Source organism: Ostrea edulis, chromosome 5 (assembly GCF_947568905.1).
Source record: "Ostrea edulis chromosome 5, xbOstEdul1.1, whole genome shotgun sequence".
Lineage (NCBI taxonomy): Eukaryota > Metazoa > Mollusca > Bivalvia > Ostreida > Ostreidae > Ostrea > Ostrea edulis.
Window position 1 is genome coordinate 1,251,835 of NC_079168.1, and position 25,443 is coordinate 1,277,277.

General features: G+C 36.0%; 2 protein-coding genes across 2 annotated transcripts in view; one reads left to right on the forward strand and one right to left on the reverse strand.

Annotated features, from left to right (window-relative positions):
- LOC130046652 (E3 ubiquitin-protein ligase TRIM71-like) overlaps positions 1–25,443 on the forward strand; it is a 74,517-nt gene that overhangs the window by 6,746 nt on the left and 42,328 nt on the right. The window lies entirely within an intron of this gene.
- Positions 17,221–19,529, reverse strand: LOC125672562 (uncharacterized). Its single transcript, XM_048908761.2, has 3 exons — positions 18,896–19,529; positions 18,163–18,340; positions 17,221–17,590 (listed from the first exon to the last, which is right to left on the reverse strand). The coding sequence occupies exons 1-3, from the start codon at positions 18,917–18,919 to the stop codon at positions 17,355–17,357; spliced, it is 438 nt and encodes a 145-aa protein (XP_048764718.1). The 5' UTR covers positions 18,920–19,529; the 3' UTR covers positions 17,221–17,354.

Below are 25,443 nucleotides of genomic sequence, written 5' to 3' on the forward strand. Positions count from 1 at the left end.
ATCCTACCCCCATGGGCCATGATCTGAACAAACTTGAATCTGCATTATGTGAAAAATCTTTCATGTAAATATCAGCTTTTCTGGCTCAGTGGTTCTTGGGAAGAAGATTTTTAAAGATTGTCCCTATATATTTGTATGTAAAAATTTGATCCCCTATTGTGGCCCCATCTAACCCCCGGGGGCCATGATTTGAACAAACTTAACTCTACACTATGTTAGGAAGCTTTCATGTAAATATCAGCTTCTCTGGCTCAGTGGTTCTTGAGAAGATTTTTAAAGATTTTCCCTATATATTTCTATGTAAAACTTTGATCTCCCTTGTGGCCCCATCTGACCCCCAGGGACCATGATTTTTACAAACCTTAATCTGCACTATATCAGAAAGCCTTCATATAAATCTCAGCTTTTCTGGCTCAGTGGTTCTTGAGAAGAAGATTTTTAAAGATTTTTCCTATATATTTGTATGTAAAATTTTGATCCCCTATTGTGGCCCCATCCGACCCCCGGGGGCCATGATTTTGACAATTTAGAATCTGCACTATATCAGGAAGCTTTCATATAAATCTCAGCTTCTCTTGCTTAGTGGTTCTTCAGAAGAAATTTTTTAAAGATTTTTCCTATATAGTTGTATGTAAAACTTTGATCCCCCCTTGTGACCCCATCCTACCCCCATGGGCCATGATCTGAACAAACTTGAATTGCACTAAGTCAAAAATCTTTCATGTAAATATCAGCTTTTCTGGCTCAGTGGTTCTTGAGAAGAATATTTTTAAAGATTTTTCCTATATATTTGTATGTCAAACTTTGATCCCCCTTGTGGCCACATTCGACCCCTGGGGGCGATGATGTTAACAATTTAGAATCTGCACTCTATCAGGAAGCTTTCATATAAATCTCAGCTTTTCTGGCTCAGTGGTTCTTGAGAAGAAGATTTTTTAAAGATTTTTCCTATATATTTGTTTGTAAAAATTTGATCCCCTATTGTGGCCCTATCCGACCCCTGGGGGCCATGATTTTAACAATTTAGAATCTGCACTCTATCAGGAAGCTTTCATATAAATCTCAGCTTCTCTGGCTCAGTGGTTCTTGAAAAGAAGATTTTAAAAAAAATTTCCTATATATTTGTATGCAAAACTTTGATCCCCCTTTGTGGCCCCATCCGACCCCCGGGGGCCATGATTTTAAGAATTTAGAATCTGTACTATATCAGGAAGCTTTCATATAAATCTCAGCTTTTTTGGCTCAGTGGTTCTTGAGAAGAAGATTTTTAAAGATTGGTCCTATATATTTGTATGTAAAACTTGGATCCCCTATTGTGGCCCCATCCAATCCCCGGGGGCCATGATTTTAAGAATTTAGAATCTGCACTACCTAATAAAGCTTGTCTATAAATTTCATCTTTTCTGGCCCAGTGGTTCTTGAGAAGAAGATTTTTAAAAGATGCCACCAAAATTTCACATATTCTTAATTATCTCCCCTTGAAAAAGGTCATGGCCCTTCATTTGAACAAATCTGAATCCCCTTCACCCAAGGATGCTTTGTGACAAGTTTGGTTGAATTTGGCCCTTAGGTTCTGGAGAAGAAGTCGAAAGTGTGAAAAGTTTACAGACGGACGGATGACGGACAAAATGTAATCAGAAAAGCTCACTTGAAGCTTCGGTTCAGGTGAGCTAAAAATGAAAGCGCCACCTAAAATGGATCCAAATATATTTGATAGATTATGTTTCAAAAGTAGACCAAAATCCTAGTTGAAGGTCACAAGGTCAAAGGTCACGATATAAAATGAACTGTCTTGCCACAGGAAATATACATACAACATATAAAAGCTGTCATGTAAAGGACAAGGTACATTTGGGGCCAAATTTGGCCCCGCGTTCAAATTAAATGATATTCCTCAAAATTCTTTCATATGGTGTATACTTCCATAAGATGGCAGCGAAATTTCGGAGAGTTATGTTTGAATTCTTCATTTCACTACCGTCCCCAAATAATGGTAGTGTACGATTACAACACATTGAACAATTGTTCAATACTTTTACTTTATTTCCATAACGTCGGCTATTTGAATTATTTGAAGTTTTAACAAAGAAAATATCGAGTGTTCAAACTTTAATGCTACAAAATATCATGCTTTGCTAAAATTAATATATTATTACTGCGCTGTATCCAAATTCCTTTGCTTTGTTGAGAACTTACATTATTTCCACAAAGATATTTTTAAAAAAGCCAAGAATACTGCTTGGTTAGAATGTTTACATTAATCACCGGTAATTATGTAAATTGGGAAAAGGATATCAAACAATCATTCCAGTTTTATACAAATGATAATATTGTGCTCTGGTTTAGTCCTCATTACTTTGAGCACAAATTACATGCAACTTTAATTCCAGAGAGGAGGGGGTGTCCAGACCTCCACTCTAGATCCGCGCATGATTCGGATATAGTCATTAAGCGGTGTTTTGTGCACATGTCACTAAATGCTAAGTGACGGTGAGTGGGATGGTTAGAGTGTAAATGCAGGAAAAGAAAGTTCTCCTTATGTGTGAAAATCGCGTTCTACTACTTCAACACCAGTTCCACGATTTAATGATGAAACTAGTAACCAATGACTAGCTATCATGCATTTTTAAATAAGACTATGTCACAGAACACGTGCGTCAGTTATGACAAATGTAAGGCGATTCTATAAACAAATAATTATTACAGCGACGTAGTAACAGGGGAATTTGGCCCACACATTCTTTTGTTTTGAGAATGTAGTTTTTACATGAATTTTACATACGAATTTTGATTTAACAACCCCCCCCCCCCCCCCCCCCCCCCCCCCCCCCGAGTCGTTTCTACTAAAAATGTTTTCTTAAGAAATGTGTTTGTTTTTTTTGTTTGTTTTTTTTTTTTTTTTTTTGTTTTTTTTTTACATGTAGTGATCGGGGTTCACCGGGTTTTGTCCTCTTGGAACACACAATACAAGCGTATACTTTATCTTTTAGCTTACAAATGAGTAATAATTTAGATATCTAGATACTACATCGTTCATCTATCAACTACCAACATTCACTCTTATAGCAAGGTAGATGCGAATATTCCATTACCATATATATCATGGAGTAACCTCTCCTAAATGAGTTCGACAACTTTGTAATATAAACGAGAGATCAATGAAGTTGGAATTTCCACATGTATCATCAGGGCCAATGCCCTAGTGCATAATCATAATGATTAAACCAAGTGAAACCACATTTTAAATTTATCCTAATTTTGTGGCGAAATTTGGGCCTTAATGTGTCCTTGCTCTTTGAACTTGTCTGGCCCAGTGGTTCTTGACAAGAAGATTTTTAAAGATTTTCCCAATATATTTGCATGTAAACTTTGATCCCCTTTTGTGTTCCTAACCTATCCCTGGCCCCTGATTTTCACAAAACTTGAATCTGCACTATGGCAGAGAGCTTATGTGTACATTTCAGCTCTTCCGGCTTAGTGATTCTTGAGGAGAAGGTTTTTAAATGACACCACCCTATTTTTGCATTTTCATCATTATCTCTCATTTGAAGGGGGCACAGCCCTTCATTTGAACAAATGTAAATCCCATTCATCCAAGGATGATTTTTACCAAGTTTGATTGAAATTGGCCCTCTAGTTCTGGAGAAGATTTTAAAATTTGTCAGTGTAATTTCACTATTTCACTATCATCTTCCCTTGGAGAAGGATGTTGCCCCTCATTAGACCGAACTTGAATCCCCATCACTCAAATATTATTTGTTTGAAATTGCCCAAGTTGTTCTGAAGAAGATGAAAATTTGAAAAGTTTACAACGACGCAAATGACAGACAACAGAAAGTTTTAATCAGAAAAGCTAACTTGAGCCTTTAATTTGCCTGTTACGTAGGGGCGAGATCAAAAGATCAATGTCGGATAAAAAAAAAAAATTAAATTCAAATAGCTAGGGGGAGGGGGATAAAATATCCCGTAAGTTCCTGTCATCCAACATTGATTACACTTTAGTGGAAAGAGAAAAATGACAATTAAGCTATTGTTAAAAACCACATAATATTACATTTTAATAAACATCTAATAGTTTTAATGTGCACTTTGAATTGTGAATAAACAGTAGAAAATCATTTATAATCGTATGTTTATACTTGTTAATTAATTAGTTTCCAATATTCTAAAGGGGGGGGGGGTCTTGGTGAAAACTATTTGAATTTAGTTTTTTGTGGAACATTAAACTTTTGATCTCACCCCTTACTCAGGGTTTGACATTTACTTTTTTTAGCACTAGACCAGTCGGGCTACTGACTTTTACTAGACCTGACTTTATATCCACTAGCCCTGACCAACTTTCCAGAAAAAACCCCTGATAGTTTCTCCATATTTAAATACTTCATGTTAATGACAAACGTTTACGACATAATTTATTAACTTGATAAACACTTTTTTATAGTCAATTCAAATAAACTGTTTAAAATTAACATCGAGTAGATGTCGTATAACATCACTACCGACCGCTACTTGAAATAGATTATTCCATCACACGTTTCAAGATTGCTAGTTTCTTGTTTATTATTTAACATGACCAGTCGGACTAGTAAAACAACATTTTACCCAACCGGACCTATCATTTAGTAGACTCGGTCGGTAGGACGTGCCTTAGTGTCAAACCTTGTTACTTGTGTGATATGTGATCAAAGGCTATTCAACAAGAGGCTCATGGGCCACATTGCTCACCCGAGTCACCTTGGCCCATGATTTTTACAAACTTTAATTTGCATTATGTCAGGAAACTTTCATGTAAATTTGTACTTTCCTGGCACAGGGGTTCATGAGAAGAAGATTTTCAAAAACTGTACCTATATATTCGCATGTAAAACTTTGATCCCCTATTGTGGCCCTACCCTACTCCTGTGGGTTTTGGTTTGAACAAAATGAAATTTGCACTGTTAGAAAGCTTTGATGTAAATTTCAAATCTTCTAGCCCAGTGATTCTTGAGAAGAACTTTTAAACGACCCCACCCAATTTTAGCATTTTTGTGATCATTTCCTTTTAAGGGGGCATGGCCCTTCATTTGAACAAACTTAAATGATCTTCACCCAAAGATGCTTTTTCCCCAAGTTTGGTTTGAAATTGGCCAGTGGTTCTGGAGAGGAAGTCAAAAATGTAAAAAGTTTACCGACGGATAGACAGATGACAGACAACAGGCGATCAGAATCAGGTGAGCTAAAACAGTTGAAATAAGCAATTTTTCCTTCTATAAAGTACATGTTTTGAGTGTCCTTGACTTTTTCAAAAATGACCTTGAACCAAACGTCCCGTCCCAAGAACTATTGCTGATCAATTTCTGATGAATGGTTTAGGAGACAGGAATCGAAAACTGTTGAAATAAGTAACTTTTATTTTCTGAGAGACCTTGGCCTTTCCACAATGACCTTGAGAGACTTTGGTCCACAAGTCCTTACCTGGACATTTGTGATCAATTTTTGATGAAAAGTTTAGGAGATATGAGGTGGAACAGACATGACAGAGAATATATTAATGCTCCTCAAATTTTTTGGGGATCATAAAAGTTTACATAAGAAAGGACGGATGGACCACATATAAGGGGAGATAAAAAAGCTCACATGAGCTTAGATTTCAAGTGAACTAAAAAGGAAAACAAAATTACCAGCTCCATACAAAAGGCTACCTCCAAAAATGGATCAGATCTGATGGTAAGAGAACTGCTTTCTGCTTCTGCTCCATCAACAGGGTGTCAACATCTTTTAAGGTCCAGAAAGCTGAAAAACCAAAGTAGCATTGAGTGCTGGAATCACCAGAAATCAGACAGGCAAGTAAACTTGTCTGCAAGTTGAAAATGCTCAGACAATTTTTTGAAGAGAATTTTGTCAAGCGACTTTGTTCTCTGTTTCATGATAGAATATGAATAAGAACTCTGCAACGCAGGGCATATGCTTCCTTTATGAATTTATACTAGCTTTTCTATGAAGTCAAGTAGTGACCTTGACCTTTTGGACCCCAAAATCAATGCATACAAATAATTTCAGATAAATTGTTAGAAACATAGTTTATAACCTTAGAGTTTAATCCCAAAGAGGCCCTTAGGCCATATCACTCACCCGAGTCACCTTGCTCTTGGTCAGCTGTTTTGATTTTCAAATTTTTTTTTGTATTTTCAATCATTATTCCTATGAAAAATGTTGACCCTATTTTGTGGCCCCACCTAGCCCCTAAGCTCACGACATAAAGCAAACTTAAATTCACACAACACAGGAATGCCTCAATACCAATATGACTATTCTGTAAAACGTTCAGGTCATTATATGTATACAAAATGTGAAAGTCCTACCTAAACCGGTCAGTAGATGAAACTCTAATGTCAAGGTCACGAGGTGAAAGACTCTATGGCTATAAAAAAGAATGCAAATATGAGAGCCCCATTGCTCATTATTTAAAAGTTATGAGGAAGGTTAAAATTTCAGACAGACAGGACAAAAACAATTCCACCCCATCCTTAGTCAGGGTCATAAAAAAATCTTGTTTTCACACAACTTGGGGACATTTGCATTTGGATATGATTTAGTGTGGCCCTGCTACTCTTGAAAAGTCTTTGTTTTAATAAATTTTCTGCAAATTATCATATAAAACTCTGATTTCATATTGTGCCCCCACCCTACACCTGGGGTCCTTGTGTTCAACTTCAATTTGAATTAAATGCAGCTACTTGCATACTAATAGCGAGCGCAGTGCTCTGGCTCATACTGCAAGCTCCAATGACTAAAGAGCACAGAATAATCCGAGCTAAATCTGAACCTTTAACTGAGGATCATCCCAGAAGTCCCTTGTCAAAAATGGCGGAAATCTCGATAAGTCACATTTTGGACTATATGAATTTCTTTGAAAGGATATGTTAAGATTCCTACTGAGACTTTAAGAATTGGGCGATATTCAGAGAGGAATGGTTTTCTGAGGGGCCGATTTTGGAGAAGTTTCACTGTATAATTTCCCCTTTCAAGTTGACACGCTGCTTCATTTGAACAAACATGAATCCCCTTTTCCCAAGAATGTTTTGTGGCAAGATAAAAATCCCTCCCTGCTCAAAGGCCATAAGCACCGAGCATAGGCCTAAATTTTGCAGCCCTTCGCCGGAATTGATGATGTCTCCATGAGTGAAATTTTGTTGAGGGGGGTGTTAAACGAATCCATATATACAATCGACAGATGACAATAACGAACGGGCAGATCAATAGCAAACGTTCACCTGAGTGACTAAGGTGACCTAACAATGCATTCCTGATGAGTCAGGTACAGAGAATATACTGGTAATATAAAGAGAAGATAACGAACAGTGATCATGCAATTTTCATAAATTCCACAAAGTATACAAAATTAAGAGAAGGACAATTTATACTTATAGGTATATATTATAATTGTAAGTAAACTGAGGCAATACATGTGGTTATGTCTTTAACTAGTAACCGTAGCCAAATTCAAAGAATTCAAACAGCATTATAACTCTAAACTTAGATGATTTGAAAGTGCTGCATTGTAATTCATCTAGTCTAAGGGAGATAACTGTAATATCTGCTTTCATGCTCTCTACAGTCTGAACTTATATAATTGAATACTTCTCTTGAATCTTCTTTGGAAAATTCCCATGGATTACTACATCTCAGCAAGATCACAGTTATATTTATCAAAGCGTTCAGCCTCTACCAGCACTCCAGCAGGTAATGATGGGCTGAGGAAAAGTCATCTATCCAGCATCAACCACTGTCTCTACAAATATCCAGCAATAAGTTATGAATTAAACTTCAGAATGTAAATGAGGCTGATATGAGTCACAAATATTGCCAGCTTAGGAAAAATGAGTCTCCACGTACCACCCTTGTTTAGAGCAATAGGTAACCACTGATCTGGACAGTGCGGCTGGTCAAGCGGCAGATTCCATCTACCAGGGCGGGCTTCTGAAAAAAACCCATTGACACCTGTCACTAGTCCAAGAGCATAAACATGAGTTCAACAAGAGGCCCAAGGGCCACATCGCTCACCTGAGTCACCTGGGCGCACATTTAAATATTTTCCCTATATATTTGTTGGAAAACTTTGATCCCCCTTGTGACCCCATCCTACCCCTGCGGCTATGATTTGAACAAACTGAAATCTGAAATATGTCAGAAAGCTTTCAGGTAAATATCAGCTTGTTTGGCTCAGTGGTCCTTGAGAAGATTTTTAAAGATTTTTCTATATATTGGCATTTAAAAATTTGACCCCTATTGTAGCCCCATCCAACCACCGGGGGGCAATGCTTTGAACAAACTTGAATCTGCATTATGTCAGGAAGCTTTCATGTCAATCTCAGCTTTTCTGGCCCAGTGGTTCTTGAGAAGAAATTTTTTAAATGAGCCCACCCTATTTCTGCATTTTTGCGATTGTCTTCCCTTTGAAAGGGACATGGCCCCTCATTTGTACAAACTTGATAGCTCTTCACCTAAGGATGCTTTGTGGCAAGTTTGGTTGAAATTGGCCTAGCGGTTCTTGAGAAGAAGTCGAAAATGTGAAAAGTTTACGACGACGACAGACAACGAACAAAATTTGATCAGAAAAGCTTACTTGAGCCTTTGGCTCAGGTGAGCTGAAAAGCATCAAGTCTAGGTCCCCATTTTTGCCAAAAAATACATGCAACATAAAACAAAACCTGTATATACATGTATAACAATAATATCTGTATCTTAATTACTTATAAAGAGACAAACTTCTGAATCCTGTTTGTAATTCTACTTACCATCAACTGTTCGAAGGCCGATTCTGAATACCCGTAATTTCAGTTGGATTGTAGGAATGCGGTAAATTGAGTACTGCTGCCTGCCGACTGACCAGACTTCAGTCACCACCTATAGGGGAAAAAACTCACATGATTAATGAACATATTTGATATATATTTTCAATAGTATGTTCCTATTGCGATTAAAGAGCTTGATATATTAGAATAATGAACTGCGTTTCATCTACTACCTCTAGATATGCATATGCCCTACCATGGAACAAGATCCCGATGAATGTAACAAGAGGCCCATGGGCCACATCGCTCACCTGAGTCACCTTGGCCCATATCTGAAGACTTTCCATATATATTTGCATGTAAAACCTTAGTCCCTATTATGGCCCAAGCTACCCTTTGCAAACTTGAATCTACACTATGTCAGAAAGCTTTCATGTAAATGTCAACTTCTTTGGCCCAATGGTTCTTGAGAAGAAGATTTTTAAAGCTTTTTCCTATATTGTATGTAAAACTTTGAACCCCCCCCCTCACTTGTGGCCCCATCCTACCCCCCGGGGGCCATGATTTGAACAAACTTGAATCTGCACTATGTCAGAGAGTTTTCTTGTAAATATCAGCTTTTCTGACTCAGAAACTTTGATACCCTATTGTGGCCCCATCCTACTCCCGGGGGCCATGATTTTAACAAACTTGAATCTGCATTATGTCAGGAAGCTTTCATGTAAATCTCAGCTTTTCTGGCTTAGTGGTTCTTGAGAAGAAGACTTTTAAAATTTTTCCCTATATATTTGTATGTAAAACTTTGAACTTTGATCCCCCCTTGTGGCCCCATCCTACCCCCGGGGGCCATGATTTGAACAAACTTGAATCTGCACTATATCAGAAAGATTTCATGTAAAAATCAGCTTTTCTGGCTCAGTCGTTCTTGAGAAGAAGATTTTTAAAGATTTGTCATATATATTTGTATGTAAAACTTTGATCCCCCCTTGTGGCCCCATCCTACCCCGGGGGGCCATGATTTGAACAAACTTGAATCTGCACTATGTCAGAAAGTTTTCATGTAAAAATCAGCTTTTCTGGCTCAGTGGTTCTTGAGAAGAAGATTTTTAAAGATTTGTCATATATATTTGTATGGAAAACTTGGATCCCCTATTGTGGCCCCATCCAACCCCCGGGGCCCAGGATTTGAACAAACTTGAATCTGCACTATGTCAGGAAGCTTTCAGGTAAATTTCAGCTCTTCTGGCCCAGTGGTTCTTGAGAAGATTTTTAAATGACCCCACCCTATTTTTGCATTTTTGTGATTATCTCCCCTTTGAAAGGGACATGGCCCTTCATTTGAACAAACTTGAAACCCTTCACCCAAGGATGCTTTTGTTCAAGTTTGGTTGAAATTGGCCCAGAGGTTCTGGAGAAGAAGTCGAAAATGTGAAAAGTTTAAAGACAGACGGACAGACAGACGGACGCCGGACAAAATGTGATGAGAATAGCTCACTTGAACCTTCGGTTCAGGTGAGCTAAAAACAAAACAATATAAACAAGAGGACCAGTGGCCACATCGCTCACCTGATCCACATTGGATCTGCTGTTGTTCAGGGTCAACACCAAAGTATAACAAGGTCTTGCCATAAACATGATAAAGAATTCATATTCAAAACAGTCACATCTACTATCAGGTTGCAAAATGGCCACCTAGAAAAAATTTCTGGTCGCCATTTTCATATTTCTAGTCGCCATGTTCAAAATTTCTACTCGCCATGGTAAAAGATTTTGTAAATAAGGTCTAAAAGTTTTTTTTTTTAATTTGAATATCTTTCAAGAAAACAAATCAACACCCAATGTACATGATGTATGCGATTTGTTTGTTTTATTTTTAAACTGAATAGAAATGTGCTGTGAAACATGCTGGATGCTAACAAGTCAAGTATTTACTCTGGCAAAAGTTGTATTGCATTGGGCCATCCTGTATATTTTACAGTACACTTCTGGGGAAGAAAACCTAGCATCCCAAACAAGGATTTGCCTCAACTAGAAAACTGACACGGTCAGCAAGGGCCCCGCCGAGGGTTATTAGAGGAAAGTGACATCTGTATTTGATATAGCAATGTTTGGGGCTGGTATATATGTTAGAATAAATAATATATAAAGAGACATTGGAATGCCAATTTGTGAAAAAGGAATCATGAAGCAAATTCATGCAAGACTTATGCAATTTAAATTACTTCTGTTTGACACACTCATGACATCCACTCAAACACAACATAGTGCAACAAAATATGGTACATACTATTCGAAAAGGAATTATGAATTTGACATATTGATGTCTTGGAAAAGGAAATTCTGACATCGGGGCTCTAAGCGTTTTCGAACACATTGTCATTTGATAAAAGTGTTCTACATTTTTAAAAACAGAGATTAATATGTCTTTACATACATAGGTGAGAAAGTTTCCATTATTCCTAGCAGAGACATACCATGTATGCGCAAAAAATTCATAAGTAAATATCAACAAGTGCAGCGAAACACGTCATTTCGAGATTTTCACCAACGAAAGCTCAGTAACAGTAATGAATAAGGTACACTCATTATGTATCTATTTTGTGACTTTCTTTATTAAAAGGAACAGTTCTCTAATGTGTAACGTGCAATTACTACATAATTCAATAACTTGAAGCATGAAGCAGTTTCACTTTGCAACCGGATATAAGAAATTTCATTTTGTATTCCGATCCCGATCGAAAGTTGTTGACTGGGAATAACGTGTTTTAATTCAATATACATGTAACATCAAGCATTTTTTATATCATATTAAAAAAAAACAAATATATACACATACACAATGTTGTAGAGTTATTTCTTGTAAATTTTCTATATATCAATACAATGCATATCATAATTCAAATTGAATTATCTCCCTTAGACAGTGGTAAATAAATACGGTCATAATAAGAAAGATGATGACATTCAAACAGACAGACAAAGTGACATGACCCCAAAATCTATAGGTGTCTTTCTCTTATTGTAAAGTATTTCTGTACAAAATTTGAAAACTGAACAATGAAAACTGTTTGAGTTATTGTGTCACAAAGAAAGTTTTCATAATAACAAAGATCATGCCATACAGACAGACAGACAAAGTGAAATGACCCCAAAATATATAGACTTCTTCCTCTTATTGTACATTATTTCTGTACAAAATTTAAAAACTGTACGATCAGGGATTTTCCACCCTGTTGTAGGGGTCCGAAATTCGGCCCCATTACCAATGGAAAATAGTAGTATTTTTTCCCAATTTGTCTACAAAATTTCCCAATATGCCGGTTTCGAGATACGTCCGAGTTATTTCCCTTTGGAGAACTCTCGTACATAGTAAGGCGCGAAAGAATTTGTTTACTCGCGGGAGTGGGACAGATATTCATCACAGTGTAAGTGAATGTACTCAGTAAGTTTCTCATACGCTGTTTGATAACCCGAATTCGACTGATACACAAACTAAGTAAGTGATAAGTATTTAGGGAGTAATTAAATATATAGAATTCTTATCCTATCACGTTATTTCGCTGGTCATAAGTACCATATCCAAGATATTTCTTGCAAATATGACATTGTTTGTATGTTTCCTCTTCGGTAAAACATTTCTTTCGATAGTATTTAGTATTTCCCACATTTACATATTTAAAGAGAAGCCGCTTTTAATACATTTCATCGTCTTCCTCGTTGGCTGCATATCCACTCTGTCCCACTTAGGCATTCAAAGTTCCACTAAATGCATCTCCTATACAGAAGAGTTCGTATCTCGAAACTGGCGTATTAAAGTCAAATAAAAAATTGTCTTGATTTGCAATATTGTCCTCCATAAAAATAATTCAGCAGCACTACCATCATAGTTCATTATATAAAACTCTAGAAGTATCGGCAACTGTTCGATAAATCCGAATTTCCTCCATTTTTCCCTTTGATTAAAATACGTGCTATATTGTTGCTTCACTTATTGTACCCACTTCCTTAACCTATCTGATAGGTATTAGGTAAATATCATATATATTTAGAATATATTTTCAGTGTGAAAATAATTTTTTTTAATCTTTGAAGCCACACACTTCATTTGGAGAGTCTAATCACCAGAAATGATGATATTGTATGCTGCATTGTATAAAGCAGCATTAGTTCAAATTTAGCTTACTTTTATCATTAATATTAACATATATGCATTTAGAGATTTATTTACTTTACAAAATGATTTTATTGGATGTGAAAATATAACTTCCCAAGGCTGGTGTTTTTCTTACTGATTGAACAAGTGTATTGGCATTGATAGTATCACAGAGAGTTTCTTGATGAACTAGATCATGATTTGAAAAATTGGACTGTTTATGTTAATTAAGAGCAATGCAATATATATTGAAACTCCATGATTAAATCTAAATTTAATTCAACTTTTATTTAATTTCCTTAAATTACTTTTAATATTTCCATTCTATTGAAAAAAAATTCATCTAGTATTCAGAAGTATAAATACACAATATTAGCCATGGTGCAAGTAAAATGGGGAAAATGCTGTCTATTTTCTCTTCCTGACATTTTTGAAGAACCATCTGAGAACTAGAAGCTAGGGTCACTTGGAAATTTGAAAGCTGGTGTTTCGTCAGTCCATGCACCATTGAAAAATAGTTTTGTCATTTAACCCTGATTGCAACGAAAAACAGAATGTTAAGATAAGAAAAACTTCCATGAATGAAGAGAAAATGTTCATCTTTTTATTGAAAAAGCGTATTTTAAGAAATATGTTGTAAAACTATGAATTTCTAAAATTCCCAATTTGAACAAAATGCCATTAAAATTCCCAATTTTAAAGGCCCAGGTCCCATTCCCAAAATGGTGTGGAAAATCCCTGACGATAAAAACTATTTGAGTTATCGTGTCACAAAGAAAGTGTTGACGGACAGACAGATGGACGGACGGTCGGACGGACAATGTGATTACTATAGGGCTTCCCGCATTTCATGCGGGGCCCTAATAAGTGGGCCTTCACTGCTTATGCGAATAAGATCGAGCTTCTACTTTTGTTGGTTATTTTACTGAACAATCAGTACCAGCATCAATAAGAACACTACATCCCGAGTTTGTAATTGTCTGTGAAAATTAGCTGCAACAGTTGCCCCGCTCGACTTACTGCTAATAATGCAGTCACAGACAAGACAAATCTCTTATTGTTACCATGAATAGTCACAGTTCCACATTTGAAAGATGTACACCAGGTCGTGGTGAAATCGGACAATGGGTGTCCAGAAATGGTGGACGTTCCTGGCTGATTTGGCCTCACAAATTCTGCAAAACATTTTGCAATCTCTATATCAACCATGAAAATTCCTTATCAAGACAGGTTCTTCCTTTACTTTTGCATTTTTCTTTAGACACAGAGCGATTAAGAAATATAATAAAAACGCAAAAAAATTTATGGAATTTGGCCGGATCAAAAACATTATTTCTTAAATCTTTTTTTTTCATGTCTAAAAATAAGAACTACTTAAATCTATTCCCTTGGCTCGTCCGGTAATGCAAACCATGATGACACACCCCCCCCCCGATAACCAGCCATGCCACTTCATGACTGAAAAATCAGTAATTATAATTCTAGTTTTGTGAATAAATTTCAATGTATCCTTACAAAAACAGTGGAGAGGGTCTCAAATATGTTGCAATTTATTTAATATTATTTGAGAGTGCTGAAATATTTCATCATTGTGTTACAACTAGGATTATGTACAATATTATAAATTTTGTTGAAATTTTCTCTTCTAAAGCATGCCATTGCTACAAGGAGATTATTATATGAATTTCATTTTTAAAAATCAAATAGGTGTGTATTAGTGACTTGGAAAGATAGAAAGTAGAAATAAGGAAAGTAGCCTCTATTTTTGAGGGCATACAGTTCAGAACAAGTCGCGGGTCAAAGGTTAAGTAAGGCCACTGATAAAATATGTTGTGTTTCCGCTAACCCGACCGACCCTAAATTATAGCCCCGACCCTAGAAATTTTTTCCGCTAATTTGAAAAAAAAAAAATCGTCATTTTTCCGGAAAAAATATGTTCTCGGTTCTTGGTTTTCTTTTTAGTTAGACATTGAGATGAAGTCATTCAAACGCTTTAACGATGTACAAAAGTGCATGGTATTGTGTCAAGCGTTTAAACAACATTGATAATGTTTGTAACTAACAGCAGGCATGGCATGATGGTTGACCTAGTACTGTACCTTCATGCTTGCCTCACGCAACGGTGCTTTGACAATTGAAGTTAACAGACGGCCGAAAGACTTTGCCAAGTGTCATGTTTCCATAGAAGACTTTCTTTTGTTAAAATTGCCAACTCCTATAGTGTTTTTATGGAGGTCATGATGCAGAGTGACAGACATTATATAGTGCACTTGAATGTCCAGTCTATCAAATTTGTATGCACATCCATGGTTTCTGCTGCAGTTCTAACTGAATACACTATGAAAAAGGCCACAAATAAAGCAGTGAACGCATCCGAGTTATTGATGGCTGTTGAGAGCCGAGGGGGAAAAAGATGTGCAGACTTTTTTTTTAAAATAAAAATTTATGTCCGGTAAAAAGTTTTAGCTGGAAGAGAGTTGGATCCCATTAGGATAAGTGGGATCTGCCCAGACTGTCTTCCTACCCTTGTTCCATTTAGATTGTGAAAGTACATTCAGAAATGAATTAATAAACTTAAAATATGTTAATGATGTTGATATTTTGGTGATTTTTTAATATTTTTTTTTCAAAATCATCTAGACGTCGCGCACGGTACTGGTGTTACTTTCATACGTGCATTAGAAAATGTTTCCACTATGTTTACAGAGTTGTATATTTTGTGGATTATTAAAGTCTTATACATCAATGGCAAGGAAAATATATAAATAATGATAATAGCTTATATAAAATATAATTTACACGCATTTCATTAGCAATAAATACACGCAGATGTCGTCATTTTTTGTTGTCCCGCGTTACATGAAATACGCATACGCTTTATCCACAGATTAATAAAATGATTGGTTTTGTCCCAAATAACGTAAGAATTGGTGTATGATTGTGACGTCCTTATCTAAAAACCATAAACCAATTATTTTAAACATTTAGTTCATAGAATTGATATAGCGACCTTAAAAATGGCAAATACAGTGCCTGTCAGTGGTGTCCCGTGTTTGTAGATAGACTGCAAATGCAAATCATCATGACCAGTAGCACGCCTAATACAGGGGGAAGTTGACTATCCTTGTTACATTTATAATGACAGGTATCGTAGAGCACAATGTATACCAGTATTATAAAATTCTGAGTATATCCATGAAGTAGATTGATTTTATCGGTGTCCAGTGAAATGTCTTTATTCTACAAATACCGAGCTTTTTAAACAATTCTACCATTTTATGTCTTATTTCTAAGCATTACCCCAACGCGAATATTTTAATGAATATAACTTACAGAAAGTACATAAAATTTACTATATAGAATATACAACATTTCATTTTATCCCGCGTCCATTTAGGAAAAGGAAAATATACTTAATGTCCAAATAAATGTCCCATGTGATTTTGTCGCGCAATGACGCGACGTCAATGTACACAACCTACGTCTAGCTAAAACGTAAAATGTTGCTTTTATTATTTTTGAATGATCTAAATTAAAATGATTTTTAAAAATAGTATACAAGGTATTTAAGCTATAGCATGTGTATCTCATAGATATGTTTTGCTCTAGATCTGGTACATATACTTTAATTGACTTTATCAAATGACAATTGTACAGACTACATTTTGTTGCATGTACTACTGTATGTCATCGTCGCAAACCACGGGTTATTGTTTCATTCTATTTCACAAACGTTTGTGAAATAGAATGAAACAATAACCCGTGGTTTGCGACGATGTACTGTATGTATGCATATAAAAATTCAGCATTGAACAGATACACTTACGGTGTGTAAAACGTTGCAATATTATACAAATCTTGATTTATATACGAAACTCTTTAATCATATTCGATAATCTTGTTATTCATATATGAGAAAATTTTAATTATATTCGATAAGGCCACAATTAAAAGAATGTTTGTTTCCCCTCCCCCGGGTCTAGTTTTTGAAACTGACCAGGCAGGCAGGTGATATTTTTTTTTTTTTTAAATTCATATAATTTTATATGTATTGTCGGAAAAAAAGCAGATCTGTCAAACAGGGCACTGATTGTCTTCAATGCTTAACATCTGGAGAAGAGAACATTTATACTACTATGTTGAGGATTGGTTGAGCTTCAATGTTTTATGTATTAAAATCTTGGAATGGCTTGCTGGCGTTGAATCTGTATGCTAATATGAATGCTCTGGATGTGTAATTTCTGTTTTCTTTACTCTGACATTTCTTTAAAAAACATTATTTAAAGAAATAAATGAAAATAAACAAAAAACATTTATTCTTGACTAGAAACAAGTAGAAACAAAAATCATAAACAACATGTTAAAAAGAATGACTTAGAGAGGATGAATATCAGACTAGAATTAACTGATTGTCAGACTAGAATTAACTATTTCTTAATTGGATTTCTCTTTGGGACTTCCAATTTTTTTGAACGACACAAGTCACAAACTGGCAGCACAACTTTAAAGTTTTTGCACAAGTCCTTGTCCTTTTGGATCTCTGTTGCAACACAATATGCACACATGTCTTTGCGGCCAACATCCGAGCTGTAGTATGCAAATTCAATGTGACTGGTACATGCAAGCTGGAGTCTTGTGAAAACTTTTCCATGTAGAACATCCCCTGAAAGTGACACCAAAAAAAAACACTTGTCAGAGAAAAAAATTGATTTTAATGTTTTTGTGCTCTTTATTTTCTTTTTCAGATTACCCAAGGTTAAATTCAAAGATTCATCCCTACTTCCATTACTTCAATGATACAAATATTATAAAGATGTTATCATTCAATGACTGTAAATATAAAGGCTGCCAAAAACATAATTTCCACAGATTGTGCATTTAATACTGAATGTCCTTTTGGAGAGTGAAAAAGGGGAATATGCATGGTAGATGCAAACATGTTTTATCCTGCACATGTATATAAGGCCTACAAAAAGCATTTAAATTTTTGAACAATGCAAGGATACAGATTGAATGTGGACAAACACACAAATCCAATTTCTGTTCTTCTGACATTTTGTCATTTGATTAAAAAGATTTGAACAGTGAATATTCATCTTAGTTCATGTATCCATTGTTTATGATATTAATCATCATGATGATAAACAAATGAACATACTTGTGCTTTGGTTCTGTCAGAAATGCCAGTCTTATTTAGTGTCATTTAATCACAATATTGTCAATAAATATACAAACCTTCTGGTGCTAAAATTGCCCCGCAAGTGTAGTCATATTTATCTGTTGTGTGCTTCAAGGCTCTTAAATCTCGAGGGTTCAACTTCAGCTTAGAATAAATGCATCTAGGTTTGTCACATTCAGTGCATTTTATTGTAGATCTCACATTCTGGGCAACAAGCATTCTGTTTTCACAACCCTGAAAAAGATTAGATATCAAATGCTAATTAAAATATATTCATTGAATGTAGAACAAGACAACCTAGATTGTAATGTTAAACAAAACCTTAAATCCAGGGAAAGGTGTAAATGTTAGAATATTGGAGGAAAAATTAAGCAAAAATATTGAAATATTAATGCAAGTCATGAAAGATATTAGGATCTAATTTAGCACAACTGTCAGACATATTTGTTACCACTGTGTGAAAATTATAATATTGTCTTTCATTCATATAGCCTAGCAGTTTTGGTCTGTTTTCATGAGATACATGCATCAGTGCCAGTACCAAGTCTGACTGCCCATTTTCCTATTGTTGTTTATGTTTGTCCAATGTTGAAAAAAATTTGGGCAGCACTTCCCCATGGAATTTACCGTTTTTACACCCCCTACCATAAATTTCCCCAGACCAAAAGTTTGGGAACATTGAAGAAAGAAATGAAATGGTGTGGGACAGACTCATTTATAACTTTAAGACATGAGCCATACACCATCTCAAACCTACTTGATAGAAATATAATAATGCATATAAATTACCTGTAAATCTGGGAGAGGCTTCATCAATCTTTTGAGGGAGCTTTGTCAGTGTGCTGGACTTTCTCATCAAAACATCGAAAGCTGTAGGACATGTAGGAGGATTTTGACCTTTTGGTACATTGTTATTTGGTTCTAAGTCTCTTATCACGTCAAATTGTACATATTTCAATTTTCTATCAAAGTTGTGAACCACTTGTATCTGTTCTTCAAAATCTGGCTCAAAAGTTACACCGTTGGCAAGTTTGTCCGACACGGTGACAGTTACTTCGTCCAACTTGTCTATGTTATGGTCACCGTCCGCTGTCAAATCATTCAAAACCTCATTCCATGTACAGTGTTTGGAGAAACTGTAGAGTCTGTTGACTATTATGGGCACAACTTTAGATGTGTGTTTGTATTTTATCTTTACAGTAGACGACAACGCTATTCTGTCACCCATTTTTCAAGTATCGATAAATCCCGGTAACTTCCGAAAAAAGCAGAAGTAACGTCTAGAACCGACACGGAGCGGACACGATTTTTTTACGGAAATAAAAAAAAAAACATCGCAATTTTTTGGCAAAAAAACTTTTGACCCGGGCCCTTTTTTTTTACCCGGTCGGGGCGAGGGGAAACAAACATATTTTTATTTTTGGCCTAATCTTAATATTTATATGCGAAAATTTTGATTTATATTCGATAATCTTGTTATTTATTTACATTTGGTAACCTTGTTATTTATATTCGATAATTATATAAATCTCGATTTATATTCCATAATATTTGATTCGTATTTGATAATGTTGATGTACACATGCTAGATGTACGCATGGATTTAGTCATTATTGATTGTGAAATGCATAATTTCAAAAATTGATAAAAGAATTAGCTTCATTGACCATGACCTGACCTCGGATGTCTTAAATTTAACTAGAGGAGCTACTCTGCTAAAATTAAACTTTAATAAATATACAGCACTACCAGCCGTGAGACATTTGGCCTGAATTGAATAGTTGAGCTTGCCCTAATATGCTGAATAAACCCAGTAGCTATGTCGAAGCTTGGGTGGCTGCCCTGTAATCCCCCATAGGCTGCTTAGCTAGCTGGATTAACAAGAGTGATACAAATTTGAATATTTATTAATCGTAATCAGGAACAGGGTGCAAATTTACATATATGGCGGAAAGGGTCGCGTACAATTTTTTGTGGGGAACTGGGGAGGCGGCCAGTTTGACTACCAACGTAGGGGCAACACAGGGGGCCCTATGTGGACATAGGTGCCTGGACCTGAACGGGTGGTCACGTTCTAAGGGGGAAGAGATCTCTGCGCAACTCACCTGTCTCCTGCGTGCTACCTGGTTTAAAGAGCAAGTACAGAGCAAACTGTGGACCCTCCTACAGTTTCCAACATGCACCAGCCTGTAACATTCCCTAGGAGGTGGATGTGAGCACAGGCACCAGAACGGTGGATATATATAGCGTGTTAGATCTTATGTAACCCCCCCCCCCCCTTCCAATGAATGAAAGATATATACATAAGTCACATATTAAATGAATTGAATGTCAAAATCTTGTTAGAGTATCAGTGACGTGTTGAACAACCTCACTGTTGTATTTAGGACCCAGGTGATCTCTGGCGGGTGTGAGCGATTGCCCCTGGAATATTTCGCCCACATGCGTTGGTACTCCAGAAGAGTAGAGGAAGCCCCTCTCTCTCTCTCTCTCTCTCTCTCTCTCTCTCTCTCTCTCGTAGAGTAAAATAAAATAAATTCGCACATGAATATCAAGATTTCTCACATATAAATCAAAATTTCCGTCCGCATATAGATATCAAGATTATCGAATACAAATCAAGATTTCCGCATATGAATAACAATATCATTAGATCAAAAGTTCAACATCTGACAAAAAAATCTAAAGTCACACGGTTTTCATGAGACCACCCCCTCAAAACTAAATATGATATATATTGAAACTAACCGATTCGCAAGTAAAACATACGAGTATAAATAACACTCTGTATACCTTTTCTACTGTTTATTCAGAAATGAAAGTGAACATTAAAACGTTAAAATGTAATATTATTTGGAAGTTTTTAACTCTCACTTCAACTCACCGTGGTTATTATTATTATTCATTTATAAACCGCAAAACTACATATACTTTCTATGCGCTGGTTGTTGTTTTTTCCCCACTAGAGCGTGATCGATGTAGATCGATGACAGAAACGTACGGGAGTTTTTAACCCCCCCCCTCCCCCCTTCCGTGTTTGGCATTAATAAAAAGTATTAAAGAGAGCAATGATTATTAAACATAGAGACTTGAGCAAGTCTATATATATCCTAGAAAAAACCAAAACTGATTTTTTTTTACTGTGTTCAAATTTCTCAGAGGTCATATTCATAAGAATTGCAAGCCTTATTTCATGGGATGGTTACCTGTAAAATGCGAAACGAAATCGAAAGGAAACAAAATCTACCGAAGCAAAACGAAACCTACCGAAACGGGTACTCTTATTTCATACGACATGCCTGCTGTTGTAGGCACGGTGAAATAAATACAGTACGTATACTTTGGAGTATTTCTGAGAATTCATAATTTTTATGAATGTACACTATACACGTACAAAGATTTATTTTCAATTTTTAAACATTAAATCATGCATGTGCTTTAGTTATGATATTACGGCTTGGAGATAATGAATTTGTTTAAAATGTGACGTTGCTTTGCCACAATTTATGACGTTACAAGTGTAACGTAAAGTGACACCAGTACCGTGCGCTTAGTGCATATTATTTTCCTGTCAAACATATCCAATAGTAGTATTCCCATGACAACCAATCTAAATGTAGAAACAATATAGCTGATACTTGTATAGCATAGGGGCATAAAGGAGTTAACTTTAATTTGTGTTTTATGCTATATGTTTCATTGAAAAATATTGTTTCTTCTAAAACATCTGGAAATAACCCTCAGCCAATAACAGGTGAAATGCTAAGATTGAAAGTTTACTTGCAATGCAATTTAAGCAAAATTTTATATTGAAAGTATAACATTCAATAGATCATTGAACTTGTTAGAGTTTACAATGTTTTCGCATACTTTGAAAAAATAAAATATAAAAAAAAAATAAAATTTATTTCCTACCTACCTACCCTATTTTTTTCTGGAACGTTAGCGGAAACTCAACAATTTTTGTCGTTGGCCTAAGTCACAGTGAAGGCGGCAGAAATAAAATGTATAGGTATAAAAATATTTCAATCCCATTCATGTATACATACGTTTTATGTTTTAATGACTTGATATAAAACCATGGGAGAAAACTAGAATGGGCTGTTTCTGCTGCCTAATTTCAGTCATGTACTGAGTATTTAGAAAATAGATATTGTTTAAATTAAACCTGACCAAAGCATGAACATTACAAAATATGTACATACCTACGTAGCTGCGCTCGCTCAAACGGTAGCACCGTCAACATATTGATTATCGCACTTGAAACAACAGATGCATTGCTCGACTGCCCCTGATACAATTCTACAAACATACAGTTTACCATAGGACGGATCATCTAGGGACGAATCAACTGTAGGACGGATAAACCTGACACCGGATGGTCTGACATGGATGCAATTCGAGGAGTTCCGATTGACATGGATGGCATTCAACCGTCCGAATTTACTCTTACTTTACTCTCACATAAGGCTGTGAATATTTTGGCTTTAATTATTAATTTGTTTTAAAGTTTTCTTTTTTCCATTTAAGTAACAAAAACGCTGACCGGTAAATATTTCTTCAAAACAGTAAATTTCATCTATTCACAGGTGACCCCCCATAACATCACTGCATACAATATTTTCCGTTCCATTTTCTGTTCCGCGTTTTAGCAACACCCATGAAATTTGAAAAACCCGTCTGTCCTGAATATTTCTTTCATGCAACTCAGAGAAAACCAAATAACCAGAGGAATCTAAATAAATGGTACCTACGTGTCATAGTACTGTACCCGCCAGTCATTTTCGCTAAGTACCCGCGAATATAAGCTTTCTGTCTGATCACGCTGATTCGGCATCCATCTTCGTTTCCGCTGCAAGTGTCTTCTGCTTCATCAAGAAAGACAACTCTTGTTTTAGCAATCGCACACTCTCGGGCCTTTCCGGCAAGTGAAATACAACACATTCATATTCCCGAGCTTACGGAATGACCCGAGAAGTTCCTTTCAAGATTTTTTTTTTTTTTGTTGGTGGCGGATCAAGAAAATTTTGCAACCAATGAGAAGGAAGGGGAGATCTTTTTATATGACCCCCCCCCCCCCCCAACTACCAACTACCATAACCAAAGGGGGTTGGGGTACACGTACTCCCGTATCTTTTAGATCTGCAAACGTAAATTCTAAAAAATCTAAATTTTATAGGCTATAACATCTAAATATAAATTGAAAAAATGTCAGCGTACATTTTCATTCTTGACACCCCTCCCCCATTTTTACTCACCCATGGCGTGACGCCAATGTGCAACATGATTTCAGGTTTGCTCCTATATATGTGTAATCTTCAATATATTTTCAAAATTTCTACAATAGCGGATCTGGACCTTTTTTTAAATGAGAGAGATGCAACCCAAGTGTGTACCTTTTTCTCCTACCCCCCCCCCCCCCCCCCCCCCCCCCCCCACTCCCCTGTAAACGTGGAGATCCCAAAATGGCAAAAATGGACTATTTAAAAAACAAACATAGGTGCATGCCTATAAACAAAATTGATATGTTTTATTTTTAATCAAGCCCCGCTACCCCCCCCCCCCCCCTCCCCTCCCCATCCACCCCGTCCCGCTAGATCCGCCACTGCTGTACAACAATATGCAATCAAGAGAGTAATTCATTCACTTTTTTGTATAGAAATATAATCAAGTGGCGTAGCGACCTTTACACAACACCACAAATGAATACACAAAGTTTTCATTGTTCATCTTTTATAGATCCCTTTTGTTTTTTATAATTTTAATGTCAAACTTCATACTATCAATTCAAAGCAATATCAAATCATTTTTAAAAAAGTCAAACCAAAACTCGAGAAAGTTTCTGAGGTCAGTATAATTCATTTGTGGAAAAAAAGAAAGATTTCATACAGAAAATTGAGACGGACTGTTTGATTTTCGTTCAAGGTAATTTGATCAATAATTATCTAAATTATGTTGTTAAAAGTAGAATGAGATATTTTTATTTCTAATTTGCTTCAGAGATTATTTATTTTTGGGGTGTTTTTTTTTTTTTTATTATTATTCATTTTACTTTCTTTTGGATATGACCTTAAAAACGGAGGTCCCACGTCGCGGCAGGCGTTGACACGCTAAAGAACCCTCACTACTACGACCCTGAGCGCTAAGTATAGGTCTAAATTTGTGGTACTTCACGTACAGCTGGTGACATCTCAAAATGAGTGAAAAATTCTCGACCGAAAATTCATGTTCCCGGCCTTTTCCGGAAAGACCCGAGAAATTGTTATTGCTTTCAAGATATAAGATACAGATTTTAAAAGAACTTTTTGTACCAAACAAAGTGAGAGAAAATAGAAAACCCCGAAATGTGTATCAGAATATTTTCAGTTAAAGGATTACCCCCCCCCCCCCTCCTTCCTATACAGGGGCGGATCAGAAACATTTACCAAGGGAGGGACGCGACACTATATTGCACTTTTTCCTCCAATGAAGTTTCCTTTTAAAAACAATATCTGCTTTTTAAAATCAACCAAAAGGAGAGGGGGGGGGGGGGTTAAACCCCTGCTTCGTTATTTCCCGCCCCTCTAGATCCGCCACTGATTAGCAGCAATACGCGATCAAGAGAGTGATCTATTCAGTGTTTGTAAGTGACATAATAACCTTTACGCAACAACACAAACAGAGAAATTTCATTTTTTCTTTCTTTCTTGTTTAAATCGGAATTTCCTTACTTTAAAGGTAAAGTGTAATAAAAATAGATTTGAAAATAAAGTTTATAATTCATTAAAACCCGTTTTGAAAAGTTTATTGATGTGCTTATTTTTTTTTTTTTATCCAGGTAAATGCGCAAAATACCTATTCAAAAATCGTTCCTTAAAGAAACGAATGAAGGAATTGTCGCCCTTTCTTATTACGTCATTTGAGACAATTGTAGTTGTTTACGCTTGTATATCATTGTTTTAATTTCTGTGAGAAATTGCCAGTTTTAGCAACACCGTGGATAATGACGGTGAAATACCGTAGATACACTTGAGTTTAGGGATTCAACCTTTTATGTTTGTACCTGCACCCGTTTCGAAACCATCAGATAGTAATATGTCTATGTTCGACAAATATCTCATCGGAATCTCAGTTAAAATTATTTACCGGGACAGTCCATAGAAAATTGGGAATGATATTGGAAAAAAATGTTTTATCAAAAGATAACCTTTGTATTTTACACAATCTAGGCTAATCAAAATCAGACTTCATAGATACTCGCCGTATACTCTATTGTAGCGATTGTGAGCGTATTTTAGGATCTGATTTTAACTAGATTGACTCTCACGTTTGTATTTTTTATGGGATTTACTAGTATG